This window comes from Vipera ursinii (genome assembly GCF_947247035.1).
Source record: "Vipera ursinii genome assembly, chromosome: 1".
In the NCBI taxonomy this organism is placed as follows: Eukaryota; Metazoa; Chordata; class Lepidosauria; order Squamata; family Viperidae; genus Vipera; species Vipera ursinii.
The window spans coordinates 302,911,828-302,937,134 of NC_139512.1; the positions used below are offsets into that span (position 1 = coordinate 302,911,828).

A 25,307-nucleotide genomic window follows, 5' to 3' on the forward strand; every position below is an offset into this window, starting at 1 on the left:
AGGGTTGCAAAGTGGCACCTAATTGTTAATCTGCTCCAAAGAATACTCTCTGATTGACACTGCATATTTTCCTTTTGCTGATTGGGGGAGAATGAGATAAGCTTCATTAAGCTCCTTTTACTTTAATAGGCAATTTAATATTGAATGAATGCCTAGTATGAACTTCATAAGGTGCTGCAATTCAGTACATTTTTTTAGAAGTAGGAAAAAGAGTGAATAGGTCTGAAAGATGGGAGAAGAATTATGGGCCATAATAGCTTGCTTTTAAGTACAAATGGGTCTGGGATGAGCTCTTGTTGAGATTTATTTATATAAGAGAGAATCAGTGCTGGGAGACGACTGGGGAGACTTAGCTTCAAACCCATCTACTATTGAAGTTCACAAAGGGGTGATATAGGTCAATAAGTGCTAGTCAGGACAATCTACCTCACATGATTGTTGTAGGGGAAAATGTGAATGTTAAGTATTGAACTTTGAACTCCTGGAGGAAAAGTAGAATATAAATCTAAATAACAAATAATACAGGATATTTCTGCTGGAATGACCAAAATCCCTTACAGTTTTGATTCTTGGGATGCTAAGAACATTCAAGATTCTATGCACCCCAAGCATTACTGCTGATATAGATGTTTGAGTCTGAAAAGGAACAGATTAGTAAATAATGTCCCTGGCTTCATGGGAAGACTTATCACAAGGCAATGTCTTTGCACACAAAGTGATCTGCAGATGATAAAATTACATTCCAGAATGTAATACTAGCCCTGGAATATTTGTTGGGGTTGTGACAGATTACAGACATATCTTGTGGAAGAATCTTTTATACATAAATATTTTATCACTTAGCTACCAAGTACGAAATCAGCTCACGTAAGTTCTTCTAATCTGAATCAAAGAAAACAAATACACTATTCCAAAAAGCAATTAAAACACAGATTATCTAAACATTATCCAAGGTAAACAGTCCTCTGCTTATAAATAATCAGCATCTCAACGACAAGCTTATAAACACAAGATTTCTGTGGGCAAGGAGTGTTAGAGAAGATTTTTTAAAATATGCAAGCTTATATAGGTGTCTTCAGTTATTACATGAAATATATGTACTTCCTATTTTTTCCATAGCCAATTTATTTTCTCCAGCCTGACCCCCCTGGAAATGTGTTGGTATAGGTTGATTGGGAAGTTTGGAAGTTGTAGTCCAAACACTAGATTTATTTATTTTTTTGCTGTTATCAGTAAACCTGGAATATGTTGACTTTTGGAAGCCTTGTTTATAACTTTTCTAGAAACTAGAGTAATCCCCTTATAACAAAGGGGGCTTGGGTAGTGCACCCTGGTCATCTTGGGTTTCGTGCTTAGCCAACATATATATCATGTGTTAAGCTCATGGGACAAAGATTTTTTTAATGACACTGCTATTTGCATTCCATCCCTGCTTGGGTATTTTTTTAAAAATCTGATTTTGCTGATCTCTCTTCTTTGATACTCTATATTACCATCCATATTTTAGAACTTTTAATGCTATTTTTTTCTTGAGTGCCTTGGTTGTTGTTGTTGTTTTATAAAAGCTACCAGTGGGTTTTGTTAATTGAGCATCCTGCTTTAATTATCCTTCCAGCCTTAGCTTTATCATTTACCATCAGCAGACAGAGTTTTAGCCACCTCCACAATATCATAGTTCAGATAAGGGCAGCACATAATTGTAAACCCTATGAATAAAGCTTTATATTCCCTCCAACCTGCAACACTTTAGAGAAATTACCTGTGCCGTTGCTGCTGCACCTTTGCTGGTGATGCAGGGATTTAAGAGGACCATTGGGAATTCCTGTCCTTCATTTTTCTGGGACTCCAGACATCTCTGTCTCTGCCGAATCATTCCTGTCTGGTACAGTGATTCCTCAGGAATTCTAAGGAAACAGATGAAGCCTAAAGATTAACAATATATTAAATAATAATATCCATTCTAAATGTGCAAGAGGAACAGAGGGCATCACTGATTTTAGAAGAACGACCTAGAATAAGGGCTATCAGTTTTCATCTCTAGCAAGCAAGTATACGTTATAGTTGCTAACAATATAAAATAGCCAATGCAGTATAACAAATGATTGGTGAATTTGATCTAAAAAAAAACCTGACTTCAATTTCCTTTTCTGTTCTTTTTGGTACAATTTGATCAAAAATTGGCATAAAATATTTTAAAATAAACAGCCACCAACAGTTAGCATTATGAATTGTCATGGGTTATATTCGATTTACTCTGGGGTTTTTTATTCCATTATGCTGTTTACTATCAACATATGCAATGGGCTCTTTGGAAGAGAGGGACAGGATAAAAATGTAATTATGCTGGAAACAATGATTTTTCAAAAATATGTCAACTAATAATTTCAAACTTGGGAAACATTTAGAAAATTATTTTGTCATATAAAGGGTTAGACTAAAAAAAATAATGAAGTGATAAGCCTGAATAATTGTTTGAATGCTGACATTTTAAGCCCTATTGGGAATGTTTTTTTAGTTAAATTGGTAAAAATAAACTAACAAATGTTAAAAAACTTTAAAAAACCCTATCTAGTTAAAATTAATTACATAAATAAACATATAATGATTAATTCTGAAAAGAAGAAAGAAAATATAATACAGCAATAATCAATAAATCTTACTTCTAAGAAAATGTGCACAGTGGATCAGACCTAAAGTCATTCTGTAATGCAAGAATGAGTAGGTTGTTGTCTTCCAGTTGTTGCTGAACTCCGACTCCTATAATCCCTAGCTAACCTGGCTAAGATGAGGAATGATGGGAATTTACAGTCAACCATCTGGAAGGACATACTACTCATACTAGCTGAAAAACAAAATGAAGTTTGTAAAATTTCATTCATGTAGCAAGTAACGTATACTAAACATATTTTTTTTTTAAAAAAAACTAGTAGTACCTAAGCTCTGGATAGACATTTTCCAAATACCACTTGAATGTGTGACATTTCAAGGTCTTTCTCAGTTCCACTCTGCTTTGAATGCTGTTGAAAAGAGCATATTGGAAAATATAGTTATGGCAGTGCATCTGGTTACATCTTTAACGGGAGTCAAGTTTTAGTGGGTCAGAAAAAAATAGATTCCATTATAAATAAATGGAATAGAAGAATAATGTGGAAGCCACCTCCTCTCTTATAGTTATTTCTAATGGTAATCACACATTGCACTGAATTTGTTTTAGGTTAAAATGTTGTGTGACCCCAGCCATTGTGGTTTCTATCACCAATTTATGGCTTAGTGCTATGCATGAATCAGGATGCTCTGGTTTGCTCAGTAATGCAGTTAAAACAAATCCTGGCATAGTAGAATTAACAAATGCAACACTGCATGTCTAATATTAACACATAAAGTAACCGAAATGATCAACTTAAAATAATGTTAAAATGCAATTAATGTCCTAGTCTGTGTCATGGCAGATTAATAAGGCAAAATACAGCATGCAAGGTCTTTTCTTGCATGTCATTCTAATTTTTCTCTTTATTCTTGGCATTAAAAGGATAGAAATATATTGACTCTTCTAACTAGATATTTATGCAAATGGATTCAGCTAATGCACAGAAACCTTCAACTTCTCCATTTCTTTCCTCAAAGAAATGTAGTAAATTACTTTATGACCTAACTGCTTTACAGTTCAGCAATTAACTAACTCTCTGACAGTAGTAGTACTGCTAAAATGATGCTGTGCTTACTTTAAAAGGTAACTCTATTGAATCTCCAAAAGAGTTAATCCAGGACATTAATTACACTCAGCTGCCAAACCCCAACAATTAGTGTACAGTTGATCTTATTTTTGGTCTTTTTGATTCTTTGTCCTCTGGATATCTATCCTTGCTGGCCATCCTCCTCCTTGATGATATGAGAGGTTTTTTTTAGCTGTCTGATCAATTCTTTATTTCCTTGTTAGCTATTATTTTCTTTTGCCAATCTGAGTCCATCTCTGAATGCTGTTAAGTTTCTATTAGCCCATATCAACTTCCTGCCCCTATGTGGGACACTGTAAAAAAAAACCCAAATAAAACTATATCTCACTCTTCTCTTAGCTATTTCTCAGGCTTGTGTTATTAGCTACAAGTAAAATTTGCAGGACTGGGAGATCACAGGACAAAACAATAGAAGTTATTTTGCTTTCTCCATTCTGGCACAATCTGATTTGAAAACAACTGTAAGATCTGAGTTCTGCTGAGAAGGCTCTTTCTAACATATTACCAATAAATGAAATTTTGCATTCTTGAACTTGTAAATAAGATTTTGCCAGTTGTGCTCCAGCTGTGAAATGTCTTACATAGGAAGGATAAATGAGCTCCAACTAAAAAGAAACCACTTTTTTATTAACTCTGGCCTACATATATGACTAGGATGATTGAATAGCTGAAACTGAAGTAGATATGGACATAGGATTATAGATTTTTACTATTAAAACAGTTATGAGTCAGGACTGGGATCAAAGGGAAATGAATTAATCTTTTCATTTTATGGTATGATAAAAATTCCCACAAATGTTTTGGCCTTAGCAATTTTCTCTAGGATAGCAGTGCTATATGCAGCTAACTGTGGCATATGAGAGCAGAAACCATTTTTGTGCACATATATATTAACATGAATGAGAACCAGTCCTGAAATTTAGATGACATAAAGAAAATAAGCAAAATAAAAAAACCTGCTGGTAAAGAAAATAATGGATTGGATTTAACTTCCCCCTTTAATATATAATCAGAGCAGATGGAAACAGCTGACCTTGGTTGATCTCAAAAAACCTAAGCAAAGTCAGACCTAATAGATAGGATGTCTTGAGGAAATCCTAGGGATGGGGACACACACAAAAATCCTGAAAGAAAGCAAACACTAGTTTTGTACTTATGCCAAGAAAATGATGCATCCCTGTCTACATTTAAGCTCCACTCCAAGGAATCTTTACTGTTCTTTTTCTCCAGATATATAACTGGTGCTGTTGCTAACTGCTTGATCAGGGATATGTGCAGCACTAGCTGAACTGAAGTAATTACAGTGTATAATACATTATTACAAGTGATAGGGAAGATTTCATCTGACAGAACAAAGGTCCCAGAACATCAGGTGGTAGCACGAACAAGATATACAGGTGACCTGCACCTTCCCATCACCTGAGATTATACAGTTATAAAACAACCTAAGGCACTGGATAAAGGAGCAATAAAAAGAAAAAAAAGAAGGTAAATGGCAGCTGGAAATGAAATACATTTCCTCACTAGTCCTGAGCCAATGTTAAACCATTTGCTTTAGGGGCAAATATGGAAACAAGGATTCAGACTGCCTCATATATCTTATATTGTATGGGTTTAGGCTTTGTTGAAGGAGGAAGTGTTTGTTTATTTGCTTTTGCTCTGGAATAGTGTTTATTCACAAGGCTAACTCATTAGTGAGGATAGCCGATTCTGTTTCTCCTGGACCAACCTAACAGCTATGAAGAGGAGAAATCACCTTGGAATTTATCTGAGACAATTTCAAACATGAGAAATGAGGAGGAGATGAGCCCATTTATTTTCATCCATGAACAAACCAATATTTCAAATGTGATCGGCCAATGGGCTTTTATATAAGCTCTCCATCCCCCCCCTCACTTCTCCACAAATAACAACTAGGACTTTATACTTATATCCTTGCAGCATCTGTTTACTATTAACATCTAATTAACTGTTCCCAGAGAAACAAAAAGCACGCATCCCAACAGCTGGACGATGCTCCAATAAAGCAATAATGAGGTTCTACCATATCAAGCAATTGAGTCTCTTTCTGTTTTCCTTCACTGCCAGAGGGGGCCACTTACTCTCCATATGGTCTCCCTTGAGCTGCAGGCCGGGCTGCGTAATAGTATTGCTTGTATTCATCCATCCACACTTCCGCTGTGCGCTTGGTGTTTCTAAGGAAAGGCATTTTAAAAAGGAAGGAGAAACAACACGAAAAGCTTGGATGAAAGAGTTTAAATTTGATCTTCTAATAAAAAAAACAGCAAGGATAAAGGAGAGGGAAAGCATCAGTTCATTTTCATGAGAGATCTAGATTAAAAAAAGACCAGTGATAGAGTTCAGTTCTTAAAGACATATTATATTTTTTTAGAGGTACATTATGAATACATCTGCCCCAGAACCAAACAGAAGCAGTTATTAACTGTGGCTTCCATTATGTGTAAATTGGAAACTATAGTAACCCATGTCCAAATACAGGTAATCCTTGACTTACAACCACAATTGAGCCCAACATTTTTGTTGTTAAGTGAGCTTTGCCCCATCTTATAACCTTTAAGGCACAGTTGTTAAGTGAATCATTGTGGCTGATAAGTTAGTAACCCCGTCGTTAAGTGAATCTGTCTTCCCCATTGACTTTGCTTGTCAAAAGGTTGCAAAAGGTGATCACATATCAGTCAACTGGTATGAACTAATGGCCAAGCATCTGAATTTCGGTCACATGATCATGCGGATGCTACAAAGGTTGTAACTTTGAAAAATGGTCATAAGCAGGGCTTTTTTTTCTCATAGAATGCCCAGAACGGAGTTCCGGCACCTTTTTTGGATGGAACCTTGTAGGGTTGTATGACATGTGTGAGTTCCGGCACCTTTTTCTTTTACAAAAAAAGCACTGGTCATAAGTCACTCTTTTCAGTGCTGTTGTAATTTTGAACTGTTACTAAATGAACTGTTGTAAGTTGAGGACTACCTGTAAGTCAAATTCAGAAATGGTAAGTTAGATTTCTTGTGGGTTTCCTAGTTGTTTCCCTAGTTGTAATAAAGGAGAAATGAAAACTTAGCAAAAGGGATGCTTGCAGGTACATGGAGTAAATAACTGGATTAAGCACCTACCTAAAGCAGAATGTACAGATGTGATGATTACAAGCCTGAAATATCCATTCGTTTGTCTATGACAAACTAGGTTAAGGCATCAGAGTGCCAAAAATATTACAGGTACCTTTACAATATTTATTTGGTACTGAATCCAACTTTATCAGATAGTAAATTAAGATTCATAACAAGGCAGTGCATAACCTCATGGTTAATTTGATTGAAAATACTCAGTTTAGTTATATAATTTCTATTCATATAGATATCTGCAAAAAATATACCAGAAAAATGGATTCATTATAAAGAAATGGGCCTATAAACTGATGGAAAAAGACTGCATTGCTGCTGTTTTATTAAAGGGCTGTACAAAGTTTTAGATTTGATTTGGAACAGATTCTGTCAGAAGTATGGAAATGTAAACCTGACACCTCTACTTTAATGGCACTCATTAAAGTAACTATGTGTATTTCTAAGGTTGATTGACTGTAATAGAAGTCTTCCATATAAAACCTGATAGAAGTCCTTAGTAGTGCAATATAATGCAGGAAGACTGTATTTTGCATTTTCTTTATCGGCAGAAGGTAACACCAATTCAATTTTTTATTATTTGTTCAATATATTGGCTAGATAATTTTCATATCTTGCAAAGGCCTAGAAAAGGAATCTCCACATTCTGCTAGAAAGCAGTATAATAAACGAACAAGAGAATCAATATTCTCATTCCACACACTTGAGCACTGCAAAAAGGGTAGGTTTTCAAAGCATGCATTGACAAATGAATATAATTGGTGAGTTTTTCTCACTCTCTCTCCCTCTTCTTTAAGAATATCCCAATATCTAGTGTTTATTTGGAAGATGATCAGTAAATGATGTATGAATTTTGCACTTACAAGCATAGGAATTGTTCCTCTGAAGATCAACCTTGACATACTTGAATTGGTGTCTAGCAGCCGATAGAGATATATGAAGGAGTATATATGGAATCCAATAGTTGGCACTCCTAAATCTTCACTGGGATGATTCTATTATTCATTCTGTCTCCTGTTTGTTTTTCCGCCACCCCCCCTTGCTCTCCAAGGTTCACCTTATTCATTTAAAGTTTGATCAAGGTCTACTCAGGTAGGCTACATTCCCTCTTCCCTTTGCAATTTCTTTTCATCTGCTTTACTGCTTTGATTAACAATCCATAAGCAGACTTGCAATCCTAAAATGTGAAGCCGATCAGAGAACTTGCTGAGTAGTGTAACTTCTAAAAAGAGAAAAATAATCCAGTATACATCTATCTGTAGCTCCACTGTAGCAATGGAATGCCACTGCTCAAAATGAATGCCATATACAGTATTTGCTCCATCTACGGAAAAACAAACAAGAAAGTTCACAACTATACTTGGCACAAATGTCCTGGAATTTCCATACAACTTGGAGATGGTATTACTACTGCCTCTAAATATCTATGCACAATTTTAATATTTTTGAATAACACCAACAAAAACCAACATTGTTTTACTTACATTCAGAACCACAAAGTTCCAAACTGAAGTTAATGTTTTGTGTGAGCACGGTGATTCTGCTTTTGCATATGTCTTTTCTTATCACAGCTACACAGCTGTAGATACTATTTTACCTGTGCATGCCTGAATATTTGCTCTTTTTAAACACAGTGACAGATTTTCTGGTAATCTGAATAAAGAATCAACTCAGCAACTATCCCCTGTGACTCTGCTCAGTGCCCTTAAATAGCTGGATTAGGTGATGAGCAATGGGAAAATTTAAAAAAAAAAGTCATATTAGACTGATCTAAGAATGTATATAATGTACAATCATAATTTCATCAGCATTCTTAGCAAATATTTTAAAAATTAAGATTCCTCCAAATGCTGACCACATCAGCCGTACTCACATCTACCCATATGTTGAAGCCTTGCTGCGGAAGACAATTTTCATTATTAAGAACCAGCATTGACACTCCCATTCTATTCTCCTAGTAGTTCTCCTCTTTAGAACATCCGCTGTTTCCCTACAACCTATTTTTCAATTCTTCACTCTTCCTGATGTGCTGGTTAAACTACAGGAAGTCCTTGACTTACAACCAAAACTGAGCCTAAAATTTCTGTTGCTAAGTGAGACGTTAACATTTGCCCCATTTTACAACTTTTCTTGCCATCATTGTTAAGTGAATCACTGCAGTTGTTAAGTTAGTAACATGGTTCTTAAGTGGATCTGGTTTCCGCATTGCTTGTCAGAAGGTCGCAAAAGGTGATCACATGACCAAAGATACTGTGACGGTCATAAATATGAGTCCATTGCCCAGCGCCTGAACTTTAATCATGTGACCACGGGGATGCTGCATAGGTCAAAAGTGGGAAAAATGATCATAAGTCACTTTTTTCAGTGATGTAACTTTGAATCGTCACTAAATGAACTGTTGTAAGCTGAGGACTACCTGTACTGTATTAAACCCACACTTTTACACACCCCACATGGGTTTGTGTGCTTGGGACATGTGATCTTCTGTAGAATTTATTTCACTTTCAATAAAGAATATGTGAAAAGGAAAAACCCCACCCCAAACCTACTTTATATAAGTGTTGGCATTTCCTTCTGGGAAGATGTAAGGATGCTTCTTCCGGAAGACATGTCCAACCCGACTGCAGGGGATGATTTCCAAGCTTCCGCCACACATCCACACTCGGAAAGAGATTTCTATGAAAGACAAGCTCAACTTCAGTTTTTTAAAGTCCAGGACCAGATGGGATTTTGGCGTATCCCTGACTTCTCCTTTTTTCTCACATCAAACCATGCAAAGCCATTACTGTCAATGAGAACTTTTCTGGGCATGCTGCCATCTTAAGTGCTTTCCAAAGACCTTTACCACCAGACTGATATGCATTCATTTGAACTCTCCATATAACATTGAGATTGATGATATCCAGAGTAAGTTTATAAGCAGGCCCCTCCCTTAGCAGTTTACTTCTCAAGAGAAACATGCTAATTCCTAATACTTGTAATTATTGGGACCCCGCGAAGGACCACGCCCTTCGTGACAAATACTGATTTTACTAGCAAGTTGGGAAAAACAAAAAGAGAATCAGGCAAGGAGGCAAAAATGAATATAATTGTAACAATGAGATCTAGGTGGAAAATGCCAATAAAAAGACACCAAAGTATTGAGTACTGCTTAGGTTTGCCAGGACAGAAGGAGGAATTCTAGCAAAATAATTTTGCTCATGAAGACTGGACATCAGGACAGAATTTATGAATAAGAAACTGACACAAACTAGAAGCAGACCAGCCCATCCAATTATTTCCCCCAGTGTGAAGTCAATTGCCATAGGGATGTAACCAGTTTTCAGTTAAAGCAGTAAGAAGGCCCATTGAGATCTATCAAAGTACATCTTGACATTATGGAAATAAAGCTGTTTCATTCATACTTACCGGTAATAACTAAGTCAGAGTATGGCTCTTTTTCAGAAAGTACTACCCATTGTAAAACCTATGAGGTTTTGAATTTTGCTGCAGGTTAAAAATCTGGTTTAATATTCCCTGGATGGCTCTTTACAAAGCCCCAGAAGAGAAAATACCTCTCTATAGGCTAAATGCCAATCAACATAGTTTTATTTGAATTGAAATACTATGCATCTTGTCACAGTGGGAAGGCAAATTGAACAAATAATACAATTTTTATGCAAATACAAACAACAACAACAACAACAACAACAACAATAATAATAATAATAATAATAATAATAATAATAATAATAATAATAATAATAATAATGACTGTGACTAAGTAACCTGTCTGTCTTTTCAGCCTGTCATCCCAGAACCAATTATTGAGCAGCATAACATAATAACTGTTCTACCCTTTTACATTCCTTATTTTTAACTGCTTGTGGCTTGTATGGTCTTTCAAACAGAGGATGCCTTTAAAGAGAAGATGCATTCTCTGTAAATTAGGAAACAGGCTATATTAGTATAGTTATTAAAACTGAGAGGGAACTTTTCATTATTGATTGATTGAATGATTTTGTGCCACCAAGTTGATGCTGACTTTTAACAACCACACACATAGTCCTTCTCCAGGCTGATCTGTCTCTAACCTGGTTTTTCAGATCTTCCAACAGTGTGTCTATTGCCACTATCACTGAGTCCAGACACCTTGCTGATGATCACCCAATCACTTTCCTTCTACCTTACTCAATCTTAATAATAATAATAATAATAATAATAATAATAATAATAATAATGATGATGATGATGATGATGATGATGATGATGATGATGATGATGATAATAATAATAATAATAATAATAATAATAATAATAATAATAATAAGAAGAAGAAGAAGAAGAAGAAGAAGTAGTAGTAGTTGGAAGGAACCTTGGAGGTCATCTAGTCCAACCCCCTGCAGGAAACCCTATACTATTTCAGGCAAATGGCTGTCCAGTCTCTTCTTAAAAACTTCCAGTGTTGTTCCACTGGTTAATTGTTCTAACTGTCAGGAACTTTCTCCTTAGTTCTAGGTTGCTTCTCTCCTTGACTAGTTTCCATCCATTGCTTCTTGTCCTGCTTTCAGGTGCTTTGGAGAATAGCTTGGCTCCCTCTTCTTTGTGGCAGCCCCTGAGATATTGGAATACTGCTATCATGTCACCCCTAGTCCTTCTTTTCATTAAACTAGACATACCCAATTCCAGCAATTCCCTATATGTTTTAGCCTCCTGTCCCCCAATCATCTTTGTTGCTCTTCTCCAATACCAAAGCTGAAAATTGTCAATACTTTTTGCTGACTTGTTCAGATGGGAAACTTGAATTCTCTTATAGGTTTTTGCTTTAAATTTACAAAAGCCTTCAACAGAAGACTGCCTTCTGTTATTTTTTTTCCAAAAAGAGGGCTATATTTTACCTTCTTAGTTTTGCTTCATTGCTTTGCATTGTTCCCCAGGCCTGTTATCTGCATGCATGTTCTTCCTGCATAACTCCAGCAAACTTTCATTTTCTTTTTCAGACTAGCTATTGGGCCAGTTCCATTACACAAGGACACAAAGCTAATTTGGCTTTCCATTTTTAGCACTGATATTTTGGGACTGTTTGATTATACAACCTTGATTTCCTTGGTGAGAGGAAATTTCAGTGGAAAAGGGCAATTCAACAAGAAGCATCATGGCCCACAACTATTTGTATATACAATTCCCACTTATTAAGAAAGAACATGTACTGTATAATGACACACTAATGTACAAAGCTTCAAGGGGAGAGGGAGACAATGGATGAGATTGCCACAGAACAGGAGCATCTGTTTCACTGGCTCACTAAGCTGTTGCATCTCTGAAGACAAGGATTATTTTTCTTTACTACCCACACTCCCTTGAGGTGTCAAAGTATTAGTGCCAGCTTAAGATCTGTTTCACTGCTATCTCCATGCCTCCCTTCCTTTTCCAAAGCTGAAGCACTGTTAGCTTCCTCTGCTCTGTAGCATTCCTGCAGCCACAAATAAAAGCAGCAGTATAACCCACACAATTTGATCAAACCTTCTAGGCAGGCACAACAGCAACCAATGTCACTACCTTTCCCCTTCAATAGTCTGGGAATTTCTTAGAGAACAGAGGCAAAACAAATTTGTCATACAGCCAAATCCCAATTTCAGGTACCATTTTTTCACTCTTACTGTAATCCAAAACCCATTAACGACTGCTAGGCATGGTGGCTACGTATTAGCACCATCTTGGAGAACAGGTAGGACTAGGTGTATCTGCTCCTTGCAGCACCTGGTTGAGTTAGACCAGGGGTAGGCAACCTCGGCTCTTTTGGCTGGTTCAGGAATTCTGGGACTTGAAGTCCATGAGTCATAAAAGAGCTGAGGTTGCCTACCCCTGAGCTAGACTAAAATGGCCGTGATCTGATCAAGGATACATCTCTTCCTACATCAAGTTTCTCTTTGATCAAGAAAGGACTAATGTAATGGTATAGTTCATAACATTCAGCTATCTTCTCTTTTTCTGATCCTCTATTGGAGTTGGAATCATAATTTAGAAGTTAGAATATAGCAAAGCCTTTTTGACTTTGCACTTGCTGGGACTGAGTGAGGATACTGGCACTTGCTGTCCAGCCACTCCCACTTGGCTTTTCTTGCTGGTGATACCAACCAATATTCATCTAGGTTTATTATTTTTATGTTTTATCTGCAATCACTGGTGTATTTCTTTCTTGCGTTAGAAGCAAACACCAAATCTGATCATACTGTATATTATATAGGGATGTGCAGTTTCAAAGTGCAAAAGATGCTATGGAATGGGTGTGGGCGTGCACTCCACATCATTCAGCACCTCTATAAAGAAGCTGCCTCTCCCTCAATTTACAAGGTAATGTTGTGAGCCCAGGAAAAATGCATGTCTGAATTAAGGAAGCATTGATAGAGTATAACACGGTGCATCAGAGCAGACAAGAACATGCTATTGATAACTGAAACAAATATCCTGAAATTGTGCAGCTATTATGTAAACCCACAAGAAGACATAGATTCTTTATGGACGTGCCAACTAGGAATCATGATCATTTCAAAGCACTTTTGGGACTTTAGAACCTAAGTGCTGTCCTTTCTTAATGTTAAAGCACTTATCTCATCATTTTCCCATTATATCACATTGGCAATTATAATACGGCACCCTCTTTGGGAACTTGGGACATTGCACTTCAAGCCATGTACCTCTGCTCTACACTACAGAATTGCAAAAGAATGCTTGTTTATTTTAAAAGCCCTATATTTCACCTAGTGCTTAAAAGGTTCCCTGGTTAGCAAACAATATTTGAAACAAACTGAAAATGCAATAGATATTTTAAATGGTCTTCAAAATCCAAACAAATAGAAAGTTCTAAAGCCACTTCACTCTAAAACCAAATTAAAATATAGGACCATTAATTCTTAAGGAAATGTTCTTGAAAGAACCATGTTTTTGTGAACCACCTAAGCTGAAGATTTTTCTGCTCTGTTGGTAACTGGGTACAGCCCATCCCACAAAGGCTTTTCACAGCAACTACCTGCCTGCCTTCTTGCTGCTAAAAGATCTGATGTTAATGCCCCAGCTGTCAGCTGAAGTATATAGGGAAGGACATATGGAAGATTTGTCCTGAAGACACCAAAGACATCAAGTCACTGAGGGCTTTCTAAAGGCTAGTCTAATGCTAGAACCTTGAATGCAGCTTGGAAACCAACAGGAATTTTTTTAGCTAAGCCCAAAGGATTGAGCAGGGTGGGCTGGCACGCTTGCTTGATTCCTGTAAGCCGGAAGTCAGAAGAAAGGAGCAGATTGAAAGGAGCAGCAATATTGCTGCCCTGGAACATGATGCACCCAGTCAAGCTCTTGCCTAGATTTATTGCTTCTAACTTCCCTTTATTGACTTAGATGTTGAAGTGTTCCCTGGGGGTACAAAAACAAAACAACAAAAATGCTGTCAGAGCATAAACCATCCAGAAACACAACAGATGCTAAGAATCCACCCATGTAACAGGCCCTCCCATGGCCATAATAAAATGTTCTCCCCAGAAGGAGAGCTAGTTTTGTCAGGTGACATGTTAGTACAATATACTGCACTAATTAGAGGCATCCCATGGGAAACCCCTACCAGACCTTTTGAATTAACTCTGTTATGGCCCATTTCTTTCCCTTAAATTGTCTCAGCTTCTGCTGTTGTGGCAGTACCAGGAGCATCAAACTTTTTTTCATTCACCTGTCTTCTTCCTAAAAGATTGTCTGCCTCTTCACACGAGTAGTCAGTGTAAAGCTGCTGATGGTGGCGAAAGACAAATATTTTGTCAAAGTATTACAAAGGAAGAGTTGGCAATAATGGAACTTTTAATGTACTGATAGTACTTTAGCAAAGGCACTGTAACAGCTTGTTCAATTTGAATTTTTGCAAATCATAACTGGAATTGACTGACTGATCTACATGGCGGATAAGCTTCTCCAATCACACTGATTCTGAGTGGCACATAATTTTCCAAATGTGTATGGTGGGTTAAAAACAAAAATATTTCATCAACAGTAGAACTAAAAACCATAGAATACAGAATTCCTGAGCAATCTAAACATTCAAACCTCTCATTATAGATTAGATTTATTAAATTTATTATGCAGAGGAAGAGACTTTTGAGTGGTATTTATGGGTTAGATTTATATCCTGCTTTCTTTTCAGGAGTGCAAACTGGAATAGTTAGCAGCAATAGTCCTCCCTTCTCCCATTTTTCCAAGAACAATAATCCTACAAGGTGATTTGGGCGGAGATAGATACCTGGCCCAAGTCACTCTGTGTTGGCCCTTTGAAGTAGGCATAGTCAACGCAAAGGTGCTTTTTTCAGGAAGAAGCTGGACTTTCTTGTTTTTCTTTGAAGACATTTCGCTTCTCAAGCAAGAAGCTTCTTCAGCTCTGACTGGATGGTGGGGAATGGAAGAATTTATATTCCTTGCAGACAGATGGTCATTTACATTCTTTTAGAGAGTTGTTGAGGCCATCTGGAGGTTTACCTGTGTCCTCAGGGTCACCTGGGTAGTGCAAATGTGTATGGACCCTTCTTGGCTGCAGCATGTTTTCTGCACTGTGTCGCTTCACGTTGAAGACAGGCACAGACTGTTGGGGATGAGTCTGTGTTGTCTGCATCTCAAACTGAAGCTCAAATGGTTCCTGCAGTCTGCAATGTTTTCTGGAAATCTGTTCATACTCCCTCACCATTGAAAGAGTGTTCATCCCAAACTGCATAGTTAAATGTCTACGGAGGTTCTCAGTCATCCAGGTCACGGTTGTCCCAAAGATGCTTTTTCAGGAGGCAACAGGACTTTCTTGTTTTTCTTTAAAAATGTTTCACTTCTCATCCAAGAAGCTTCTTCAGCTCTCTTTAAATAAATCCTTCCATTCCCCACCATCCAGTCAGAGCTGAAGAAGCTTCTTGGATGAGAAGCAAAACATGTTCAAAGGAAAAACAAGAAAGTCCAGTTTGCCTCCTGGAAAAAGCACCTTTGGGACAACCATGACCTGGATGACTGAGAGCCTCCTTAGACATTTAGGCATAGTCAAGAAACAAAAATGGCAGAAATTCCAAGGGTGTTCTTTATAATTGAAAGGCAGAATAACAAAATCTTAAAAGCCTGTCAGTTTCTTCCTGCCTCATCTTATACCAAATAAAATCAAAGTGGGGCTATTTTGATTTTCTTTCTCAGACTTTCTTCTTTCTCATGACTGGCTAATATTTCTGAAAGTATTCTGCTAATGAAGTCACTCATGCCTTCCCCATTCCCAAGCCAAGTCTACATTCCTTAAACCTAGTGTGTTTATGCAGACAAGGGCAGAGGGTAAAATAGAACGTTAGACTCCCTGTTGCCAGTCCAACAGGTAATCACTCTATTATACAGGCTCTCATATTCAGGTTTACAAAACTTCCCCCTTAAATCTTTAAAAAGCCTTTGCTGATAACTGCAAGGTAGCAGTGACTTACCAAAATTTTCCCCACCCCAGATGTCCATTGCAGCATCATATTTTCCCAGATGGTTGAACCAGGCCTTGTCAATTACAAAAAGCCCCCCAGCAATGATAGGAGTCCTGAAAGTTGGGAAAGAAAGAAAAATCTCATTTCAACTCTTTTTGTAGAAAGTATTAGGTATGTGAAATAGATGCAGAGAGAGAAACTAACCAATATTACTTGGTTCTTTGATGTAAGTATGGCCAATGACACTTTTTAAATTTAATTGCACTGAAGGGAGAGGATGTTACTGTTGAATGATTTGCAGTTGGCAAGATCATGATCCCTATCAAAACTCCATGAAGGTTGTAGTGTTGTATTGCTGGTTAGGAAGAAAAAAATTAGATTCCCATTCAAAAATATTCCTGCCCCTTGTGACACTGAGATTTGGAAACGACTAGCATAGAAGCTGCTTCTCAGATAGTTAAAAAGTAGTTATTTCTAAAGCGTTAACAGGTTCAGATGCTCTTCCTACAGAGAAAAGGCAAGCCTCCTCCCTTTCATATTGAAAAAAAATGGAAGAATAAGAACTGAAATTCTGTGGCCTTAAGTTGCTGGGCTATAATTTCCCCTTTGAAACAGGGTATTTGTCAATATTCAAGTGTTCTTACTTCTTCCTAATCAGTTCTTTGCAAGATGTGTCCTTTTACATTTTCCATTTACAGCCCAGGATGCTAAAAGAGTACTTTGAGACCTGACATCAAAGGCAGTGGGAGACTTCCCCAAGTCCAACCACTGTATGGAGAATGAGCTTTGTGTGTTTGTGTCAGAAGGTTCACCCTGTTATGGGTTACAAACCATATTAAGCCATAAGGTGTTTTGCTTGGTTTTGATATTACAATATAATATCTAATTAAATAGTAAACCAAATCACTGATTTATATCAATAAATTGATATTAAACACCTCTTGACTTAGCACAAGGCTTCAACTCAACCAGAACACATGTCAAAATGGGTTTCCTAATGTGTGTAAGAAAGGATCATAAGAGAGAAGGAAGGGATCTTGGAGGTCTTCTATTCCAACCCTGTGCTCATGCAGGAGACCCTACCATTGCAGACAAATGGCTATCCAATCTCTTCTTAAAAACCTGCAGTGATGTAGCACTTAAAATGTCTGAAGGCAAGCCATTCCACTGATTAATTGTTTTCATTATCAGGAAATTTCTCCTTAGTTCTAGGTTGCTTCTCTCCTTGATTAGTTTCCATCCATTGCTTCTTGTCTTGCTTTGGAAAATAGGTTGACCCCTGTCTTCTTTGTGCCAACCCGTTAAATATTGGAACACTGCTATCGTGTCATTCCTTGTCCTTCTTTTCACTAGAATAAAGGTAAAGGTTTCCCCGCACATGCATGCTAGTCGTTTCCAAATCTAGGGGCCGGTGCTCATCTCTGTTTCAAAGGTGAAGAGCCAGCGCTTTTCCGAGGACATCTCCGTGGTCATGTGGCCAGCATGACTAGACGCCAAAGACGCACGGAGCACTGTTACCTTCCCACCGTGGTGGTCCCTATTTTTCTACTTGCATTTTTACGTGCTTTCGAACTGCTAGGTTGGCAGAAGCTGGGACGGGTAACAAGCGCTCACTCTGTTACGCGGCACTCAGGATTCGAGCCGCCAAACTGCCGACCTTCTGATCGACAAGCTCAGTGTCCTAATCCACTGAGCCACCGCGTCCCTTTTCACTAGAATAGACCTACCCAATTACTGCAACTGTTCTTCATATGTTTTAACTTCCAGCCCCCAATGATCTTTGTTGGTCTTTTCTACACTTTCTAGAATGTTAACATCTTCTTTTTTATATTGTGGTGACCAAAACTGGATGCAATATTCCAAGTGTGGTCTTACCAAGGCATTGTAAAGTGGCATTAACACTTCATGTGAACTTGATTCAATCCCTTTGTTAATGCAGCCTAGCACTGTGCTGGCTTTTTTGGCAGCTGCAGCACACTGCTGGCTCATATTTAAGTGATTGTCCACTAGAACTCTGAAATTCATCTTGCAGTCACTGCTATTGAGCTAGGTTCCATCTATTCTATACCTGTACATTTGGGGTTTTTTTGCCTAAATGTAGAACCTTACTTTTCTCACCATTGAATTTATTTTTGTTAGATAGTGCCCAGTGTTCAAGTCTGTCGAGATTCTTCTATATCTTAAGTCTATCTTCTGGAGTGTTGGCTATTCCTGCCAGCTTGGTATTGTCTGCAAATTTGATGAGTTCCCCTTCTATTCCCTCATTTAAATCGTTTATGAAGATGTTGAATTTTATTTGTATGAATGTAACTGAATTTTATGTGGCTCTTCAGATGTCTATGAAAGTGAATTTTTAGGAGGTAGATGAGAGGGCAGTGCCCATCTTGCCCAAGCATTGCTTTAGTTTGTCCCATGATGGATGTTTGGTCCCTAAAAATTTAGCCCTGACTAAATACAGTCTGTGATCCAAAAAAGATTCCACCGCTACAAATATTGATGGATCTAAGTAATGTTTCAGAAACTTTTGGTATTTTCATGTCAAAACTTTCCCCCAGTGTGCAATGTATGGCTAATGCATTTATCAGCACAACCCCTACTAGCCTGAAGTTTGCAGCCCTGATTACAGGTTTACAAGCTAAAAATGCATTTAGCGCTTGGGGACTATTTAAGATACATTATTTCACAGGGATTATTTCCCCCCTCTTAGCTGAGAACAAAGGTAAAAAAGGAATACTGAGTAAGATGAGATGCACAGAAAATTGTGCTCTCTGCCTGCCACACCAGCCACTTCATAGGGTACATACTTTCTTCAGTCACCTGGTTTGATGTCTCAAAGGGACTTTTCAGCATTCTAATGATTAAACTATGATTAATAGAAAAGTTCAGACATGCCACTTTTCTGTGTGTGTGAAGGTGTGTGTGTTCACATATACAAGCATATTTACCTGGTTTACATTCAGTCACTCATATATACACAACTTATATTTGATAATTTGCTGGGCTTTCAACTGATACCTTACCTCAAGTACAATTTTTTTTAAGGTAGTAGAACTTTTCTCTTGATAGCTTCACGGGAATAAAAAGAAAACCATGTAGAACTATATGTGGTCCAAAGGTCTAATTCCAGGATGTATTAATTTTAATTGTTACAAGAAAGCTTGAAGAAGTATAAAGGGAGCAATACACTAACTTGACAAGTTGTGGAGGAGGAAGTGCTCTGAGATAGTCCTCTGTTCATGATGGTAATTGAGACCAAAATTTCCATAATTAAGCCTTGCAGTTTTAAAGAGCAACATCAAGCGACTGCATTGCTTAGCAATCGCAAATCTGAAATGGCATCCCCCATTGCTGTGGTTAAGCAAGTTTGCAGTTGTTAAGCCAGTCACTCCTACCCCATTGATGTGTCAAAATATAGAGGAGAGAGCAGGAGAGAGGGCAGGATAATACCCCTTAAAGGATCTTTTGCTTACAGCAATGGTATGTGGCCCTGTTGTTCAAAGCCAGGAATTGTACGTCTTGTGGTTTTCAACTTTCAACTGAAGATCCTACCAGGATCCTGGAGTATCTCTGAGCAGTTGTTGAACAAGTGGTTGTTAAATGTATATAAGGAAGAAAACTGTACTGGTTAACGATCACAGTAAAGTCATAATTGTATTTTTGCCCTGGACAATTTTTAGTTAATAGAATGCTTTTAAGGTGAGAGAAGATATTTTATCACTCCAGCTACTAGAATCATGATCAGCACAAAGGACCAGAATGCAAAGAGAAGTTTTTATTCTGTGGTCAATGAAGAGTTAAGTCTTGTTGGGAAGGCATCAGCCTGCCTGAAGCACTAAAAATTATAGAGTTGGAAAGGGGCACAGAGTCCCCTGAATCCAAATCCCTATTCAGTGAAGAATCCAATTTAAAGCCTCCCCAATAGATGGCTGTCTAGCCTGTAGCTGTTGACTCTCACCACCTCTCTGAATAATTGGTTCCACTGTCCAACTGCTCTTACTGTTAGAAGGGGGAAAAATCCTAAATATGCTTTCTTGCACTCTTGATTGATTGAAAGAGAAGCTCTTGGAAAAAAAGTCCTTGTTAGTTCTTTCTACTAAGACTGCTGCTGGCATACAGAGATGCTATGCCTCAATTTTATTTGTACTAAATTAGGAATTTTAGGAGTTTTCCTGGTGGGAAATATGGAATAAAATTTCCCAGTTCTGAAAGCTCATGATGCAATTAGAGGGCTGGACTTCTCAGTTTTATCACATACACAAAGGGCTAAAAGAGATTATACTGAACATGCAAGAGCTAAAAAGGAGGTCAAGGGTACTCAAGTTCTGAATCCAATATCCCTGCCCACATGAGCTGAATGTCTGAAGAGGCAACTGGAGATATGAAAGAGCTTGAACTTACCTAATTAAGAACTCTAACTATTGAACAAAGAGAAACCTGAGGGTGAAGTGTCAGGGTAAGCTCCCATACTCTGCTCAAAGGCTCAAATAGGGCTGTCAGCTCTGTACTAATTTTTTATGGTGCATCTAAAAGGAACTGCATGTACCCCATCATGTTCTGTATGCTTCTTTTGCTTCTAATTAGTAAAACTATTGGTAATCGAAAACATTCTTATGATACAATGGTTAAATAGGTGTATTTGGACTTACTTCAACTGAAGTTTCAGAAAAGATTTCCAATAGCTTAGCATGCTTAGGGTCAACAGTTAGCTGGCACTCTCCTCAATATGCTATTTACCCTTTCCCACTTCAAAACAGCTTGTGGTTGCTTTGAGTTTCCTATTTTGAATACAGTTACTTACTTGATGGGCTCTGTGGGATCTGATCGCTTGGCTTTTTGCTCTAGAGAAAGTTGCTCCCATTTAAAATGAAGACTCCAGTCAAACCCTAAATATGAAATGCACAGACAGAGATGAAGGAATAGATGTCAACTAGTTGCAATCATACACTTTCAAGCAATGTCATTATTTAAGTTACAATAATTACAACCAGGAGTTTGGTAGCAACTTTTTGGAGTAACAAAATCTATTAAACTTACCTAACAAGTGGTTATGCAGATGCAGGAAAGATTACAAGTGTGTCATCAATTAACAATTTGTAATGCATTAAAAACAATGTGTTTGTTATAATACTATGTTCATATTTAGCAGTCTCTCCACTAATTTTCCAAAATAACTAATTTAAGAACTGTGGTAGAGTGTCCTGGGAGGCTGGCTGAGTTAGGTTGATAAGTTTATGTCTCAGTGCCTGTCCCAAAAGAACCATCTTCTGATTTGACCTACCACCTAGAACTGAAGATATTCCATCTTCAACCTTGGATGGGGTCCACTTCCTCATTTAAGAATGGTGTTCAATCTTAGAATATTCCTGGACTCACAGCTCCTGTTCTACATCTTCACAGCTTCATCTACATCTTCTGATGTACCAGTTGTGGTCTTTCTTAGAGCAGTAGGTCCTTCAGTCACTCATAGACCAGTCATTTCATGGCTCAACTACTACAATGCACTCTATGTGGAATGGCTTCAAATGGTCCAGCAGTATGTGCAGTAAGGGATAAGTCTTGGTAGACCCATATGCTGGTATGGGAGCAGAGTTCTGGTAACTGATATGTTTCCAGGTGTGATTCAAGGTGCTGGCTATGACTGATTACTTTATGGAGTGCCTATGTTCCATGTAATGTGATCTGAAAAAGTTGGTAGGCTAAACTCATTTGTCATCTATTTGGAACTCCAGAAGTAGTCCATCTGTGTGGAACCTGGAACCTGAACTCTTCCCCCCCCACACACATATTTTACTGATTTTTAAAAAAAACATAAATCACTTAATAGTTGATAAACAGTGTGTTTGCTGGGTTTACATTTATAAAGAAAAATCATTAACAATTGGTTTCTATAATCCATAATCCACATAATACATTTAGTTGATTTCCCCTTTTCCCCAAAATGTCTTCTTTGCAAACCTTGAATTAATACAGTTTTTATTATTTTGATAAATAACAGCTACATATATGATTTTCCCCAATAGTCCTAGAAATAATGATTGCATCAATATAATACCGTATTTCTTTTCTATCTAATCATTCTGGTTGCCTCATCTTATATCCTGTTACAGTCCTTATTTAGATTTGTTTTTCCCATAAAGTTCAAAGTATTCTTGCTGGTTAAGATTTTAGATTTTCTTTAAAAAAAACCAATAAGACCATTTTATATTTCTGCTTTGTCTTAGTTGAAAATTATCATGGTTGTCTACTACAAGAAATATTTATGACAATTCCGATATGATGATGGACATTAAAGAAAATTTAAATTAGCAATGATGTTGCACTAAAGGTTTGCTAAGAAAAATTAAAATCCAAAAAAAAAATCCTGACTAAAATATACTGGTCAATTAAAAGAATTAATATCTTAGTATATGAGGCTGGTTTGTTCTTCCATTTTTTGGAAGTAAAAACAATTCTGGAAATCTTTCATTAATCACTGTTTATTTCACTAAAGCAAGAACCTTTAACTACAAACCTCAGAACAAATACAATGTTTAAAAATATTATTTTGGCATTGGCATTAACACCAGACTTTATTCTATAATTGATAGGTATAATTTCCTATTATGTGAATGATCTGAGAAACTATAACCATGGTTTTATTTTTGTTTATGTGAATTGGGGAAAATATATTAGCCTATCCAAGCTGTGGACTGAGTTAACACATAGTGAACAATACTTAGCAGAATGGCTTTATTAATTCCATACCACTCAGCATTTCTTATACTGTACATTTTGTTCATACGCTTGTCTAAACTATCATAGGTCTATGGTTGATTACAAACTCACCTCCTCTTAGATCTGAAGAAGCTGCCACATAAGCAAAGGTGTCCAAATTGATTATATCAATAACTGGACTCACCACATGGCTTGGATCCTGATAATAACAAAGAAAGCAGGTTAAATTTCTGAAAGACATTATCAAATTAACATAATTAATGTGTCCATGGGAGATGATTTATGGGCTTTTCTTTTGCTTATTGATTATATGGACGACCTATTGCATTTCCAAGCACTGAAACTAATATACAATATACCTGGGGAAAATATGATTATATCATCAGATGCAATGATGACAACTAAAAAGGTAGTGAAAGTGGCAAAAAAGAGAGGTCTTTGTACGGTACAGTTAAGAATTAAAAAGCCATAGAATATAATATGTCGGTTCTGTTTCAGATTCAACAGTCTGAAATATTAGTTAGGAGGCAAATATTAGTTTGATTCCTAAGGATGACTTCCCTTTGAAGCATATTAAAAATTATAGGCCAATATCCCTTAATTCAGATTACAAAATATTTGCGGCAATAATTGCGGATAGATTAAAAATTTACTTAAACCAATTCATACATACAGACCAGAATGGGTTCCTTCCCACTAGACAAATAAAAGATAATCTCAGAATTATATTAAATGTTCTGGAGTATTATGAAAGCCGACCAGATAAACAATTAGCTTTAATATTTATCGATGCTCTAAAAGCATTCGATAGGGTTAATTGGGATTTCCTAATGTGTCAGTTGGAACATATGGAGTTTGGGGCTAAATTCCGTAATATGATTAAAGCAATCTATACTAAGCAGGAAGCAAGACTGTTGAAAAATAGGAATTTAACTGACAAATTTGATATCTGTAAGGGCACTAGGCAGGGTTGTCCACTCTCCCCACTTTTATTTATCCTAACCTTAGAACCCCTATTGAGAATAATAAGGAAAGATGAGGAGATTACTGGGCTTCAGATAAGAGACCAAATTTATAAATTGCAGGCATTTGCAGATGATATGGTCTTCGTTTTGGAAAACCCTCTGGAATCCAGCATGGAATTACTAAAAAGGATTGAGGAATTTGGAAACGTGGCTGGTCTACAAGTAAATAAAGATAAGACAAATATATTGACGAAAAATCTTTCAAATAGAAGTAAACAGATGCTAGAGGACACTACAGGGTTTAAAATCGTGAAGAAGGTGAAATATTTAGGAATCTGGTTGACGGGAAGATGTTCAAGTATTAGGGAGGATAATTATTCTAAATTACTGATACAAACAAAAATGGACCTGGGAAAATGGGGTAGGATACAGTTGTCATTATTAGGAAGGGTAGCCACGGTGAAATCTTATGTTTTGCAGAAATGGAATTTTCTTTTCCAGACAGCACCAGTTAAACTTTCGCTGAAGTTCTAAAAGAGTTAGAGGGGGTAGTTTCTAGATTCGTATGGCAGGGGAAACGGCCCAGGATTGGGGGAAAAATGATGCAAGAAATTAAGGAAAGAGGGGGCCTTGGCCTACCGAACTGGGAACTTTACTATCAGGCTGCCCTCTTAGTTTGGGGCAAGGAATGGATAAGTTTAAGCAATAATCGATTGTTGAGTCTGGAAGGATTTGATTTGCTGCAGGGATGGCATGCAGCTCTTTGGCGGGAAGGTACTCCTCCAAGCAAACAGTTTACTCGCCACTACATAAGGGATATACTGATTCGGAATTGGGATAAGATAAGGGCTAAATATTATGCGCAAATTCCATGTTGGTTATCAACCTTGGAAGCCTTGACCCATCTGACCCTACTCAAGAAAGGAAGAAGACCAACTTACAAAGAACTTTTAGATAGCGGGGGAGAACTCAAAACACGACAAGATCTGGCTCAGCAAGGGTTTCAACTGGAGTGGTGGGCCTACCTGCAGATCCAGTCAAGGTATAAGAAGGATAAGGAAGGAAGGGGTATTTATCTGAATCTGCAGGAATTAGATAAGATTCTGCTGGGCCCGGAGAAAGGGATGATATCTAAGCGCTATAAATTGCTGCTAACTAGGGTAGTAGGGGAGGAGGTGGTAAAAGATGCGATGATTGCCTGGGGGAAGAATTTTGGTTATGCATTTCCACTTGAGAAATGGGAAGAGATTTGGTGGACTAATATGAGGCTGGTGGTTTCCACGTCATATAAGGAGAACATATACAAA

The 25,307-nt window shown here is 37.4% G+C and overlaps 1 protein-coding gene across 1 annotated transcript in view; it reads right to left on the bottom strand.

Moving 5' to 3' along the window:
- GALNT14 (polypeptide N-acetylgalactosaminyltransferase 14) overlaps window positions 1-25,307 on the bottom strand; it is a gene marked incomplete at its 3' end in the record, with an annotated part of 328,816 nt that overhangs the window by 8,706 nt on the left and 294,803 nt on the right. Inside the window, exons 7-13 of the mRNA XM_083376377.1 lie at window positions 23,147-23,234; window positions 21,120-21,204; window positions 16,331-16,434; window positions 9,422-9,548; window positions 5,837-5,929; window positions 2,934-3,017; window positions 1,760-1,904 (exon numbers count right to left, since the gene is read on the bottom strand). Of these exons, the coding sequence (XP_083232503.1) occupies window positions 1,760-1,904; window positions 2,934-3,017; window positions 5,837-5,929; window positions 9,422-9,548; window positions 16,331-16,434; window positions 21,120-21,204; window positions 23,147-23,234 (726 nt within the window). The remainder of the gene's footprint in view (window positions 1-1,759; window positions 1,905-2,933; window positions 3,018-5,836; window positions 5,930-9,421; window positions 9,549-16,330; window positions 16,435-21,119; window positions 21,205-23,146; window positions 23,235-25,307) is intronic.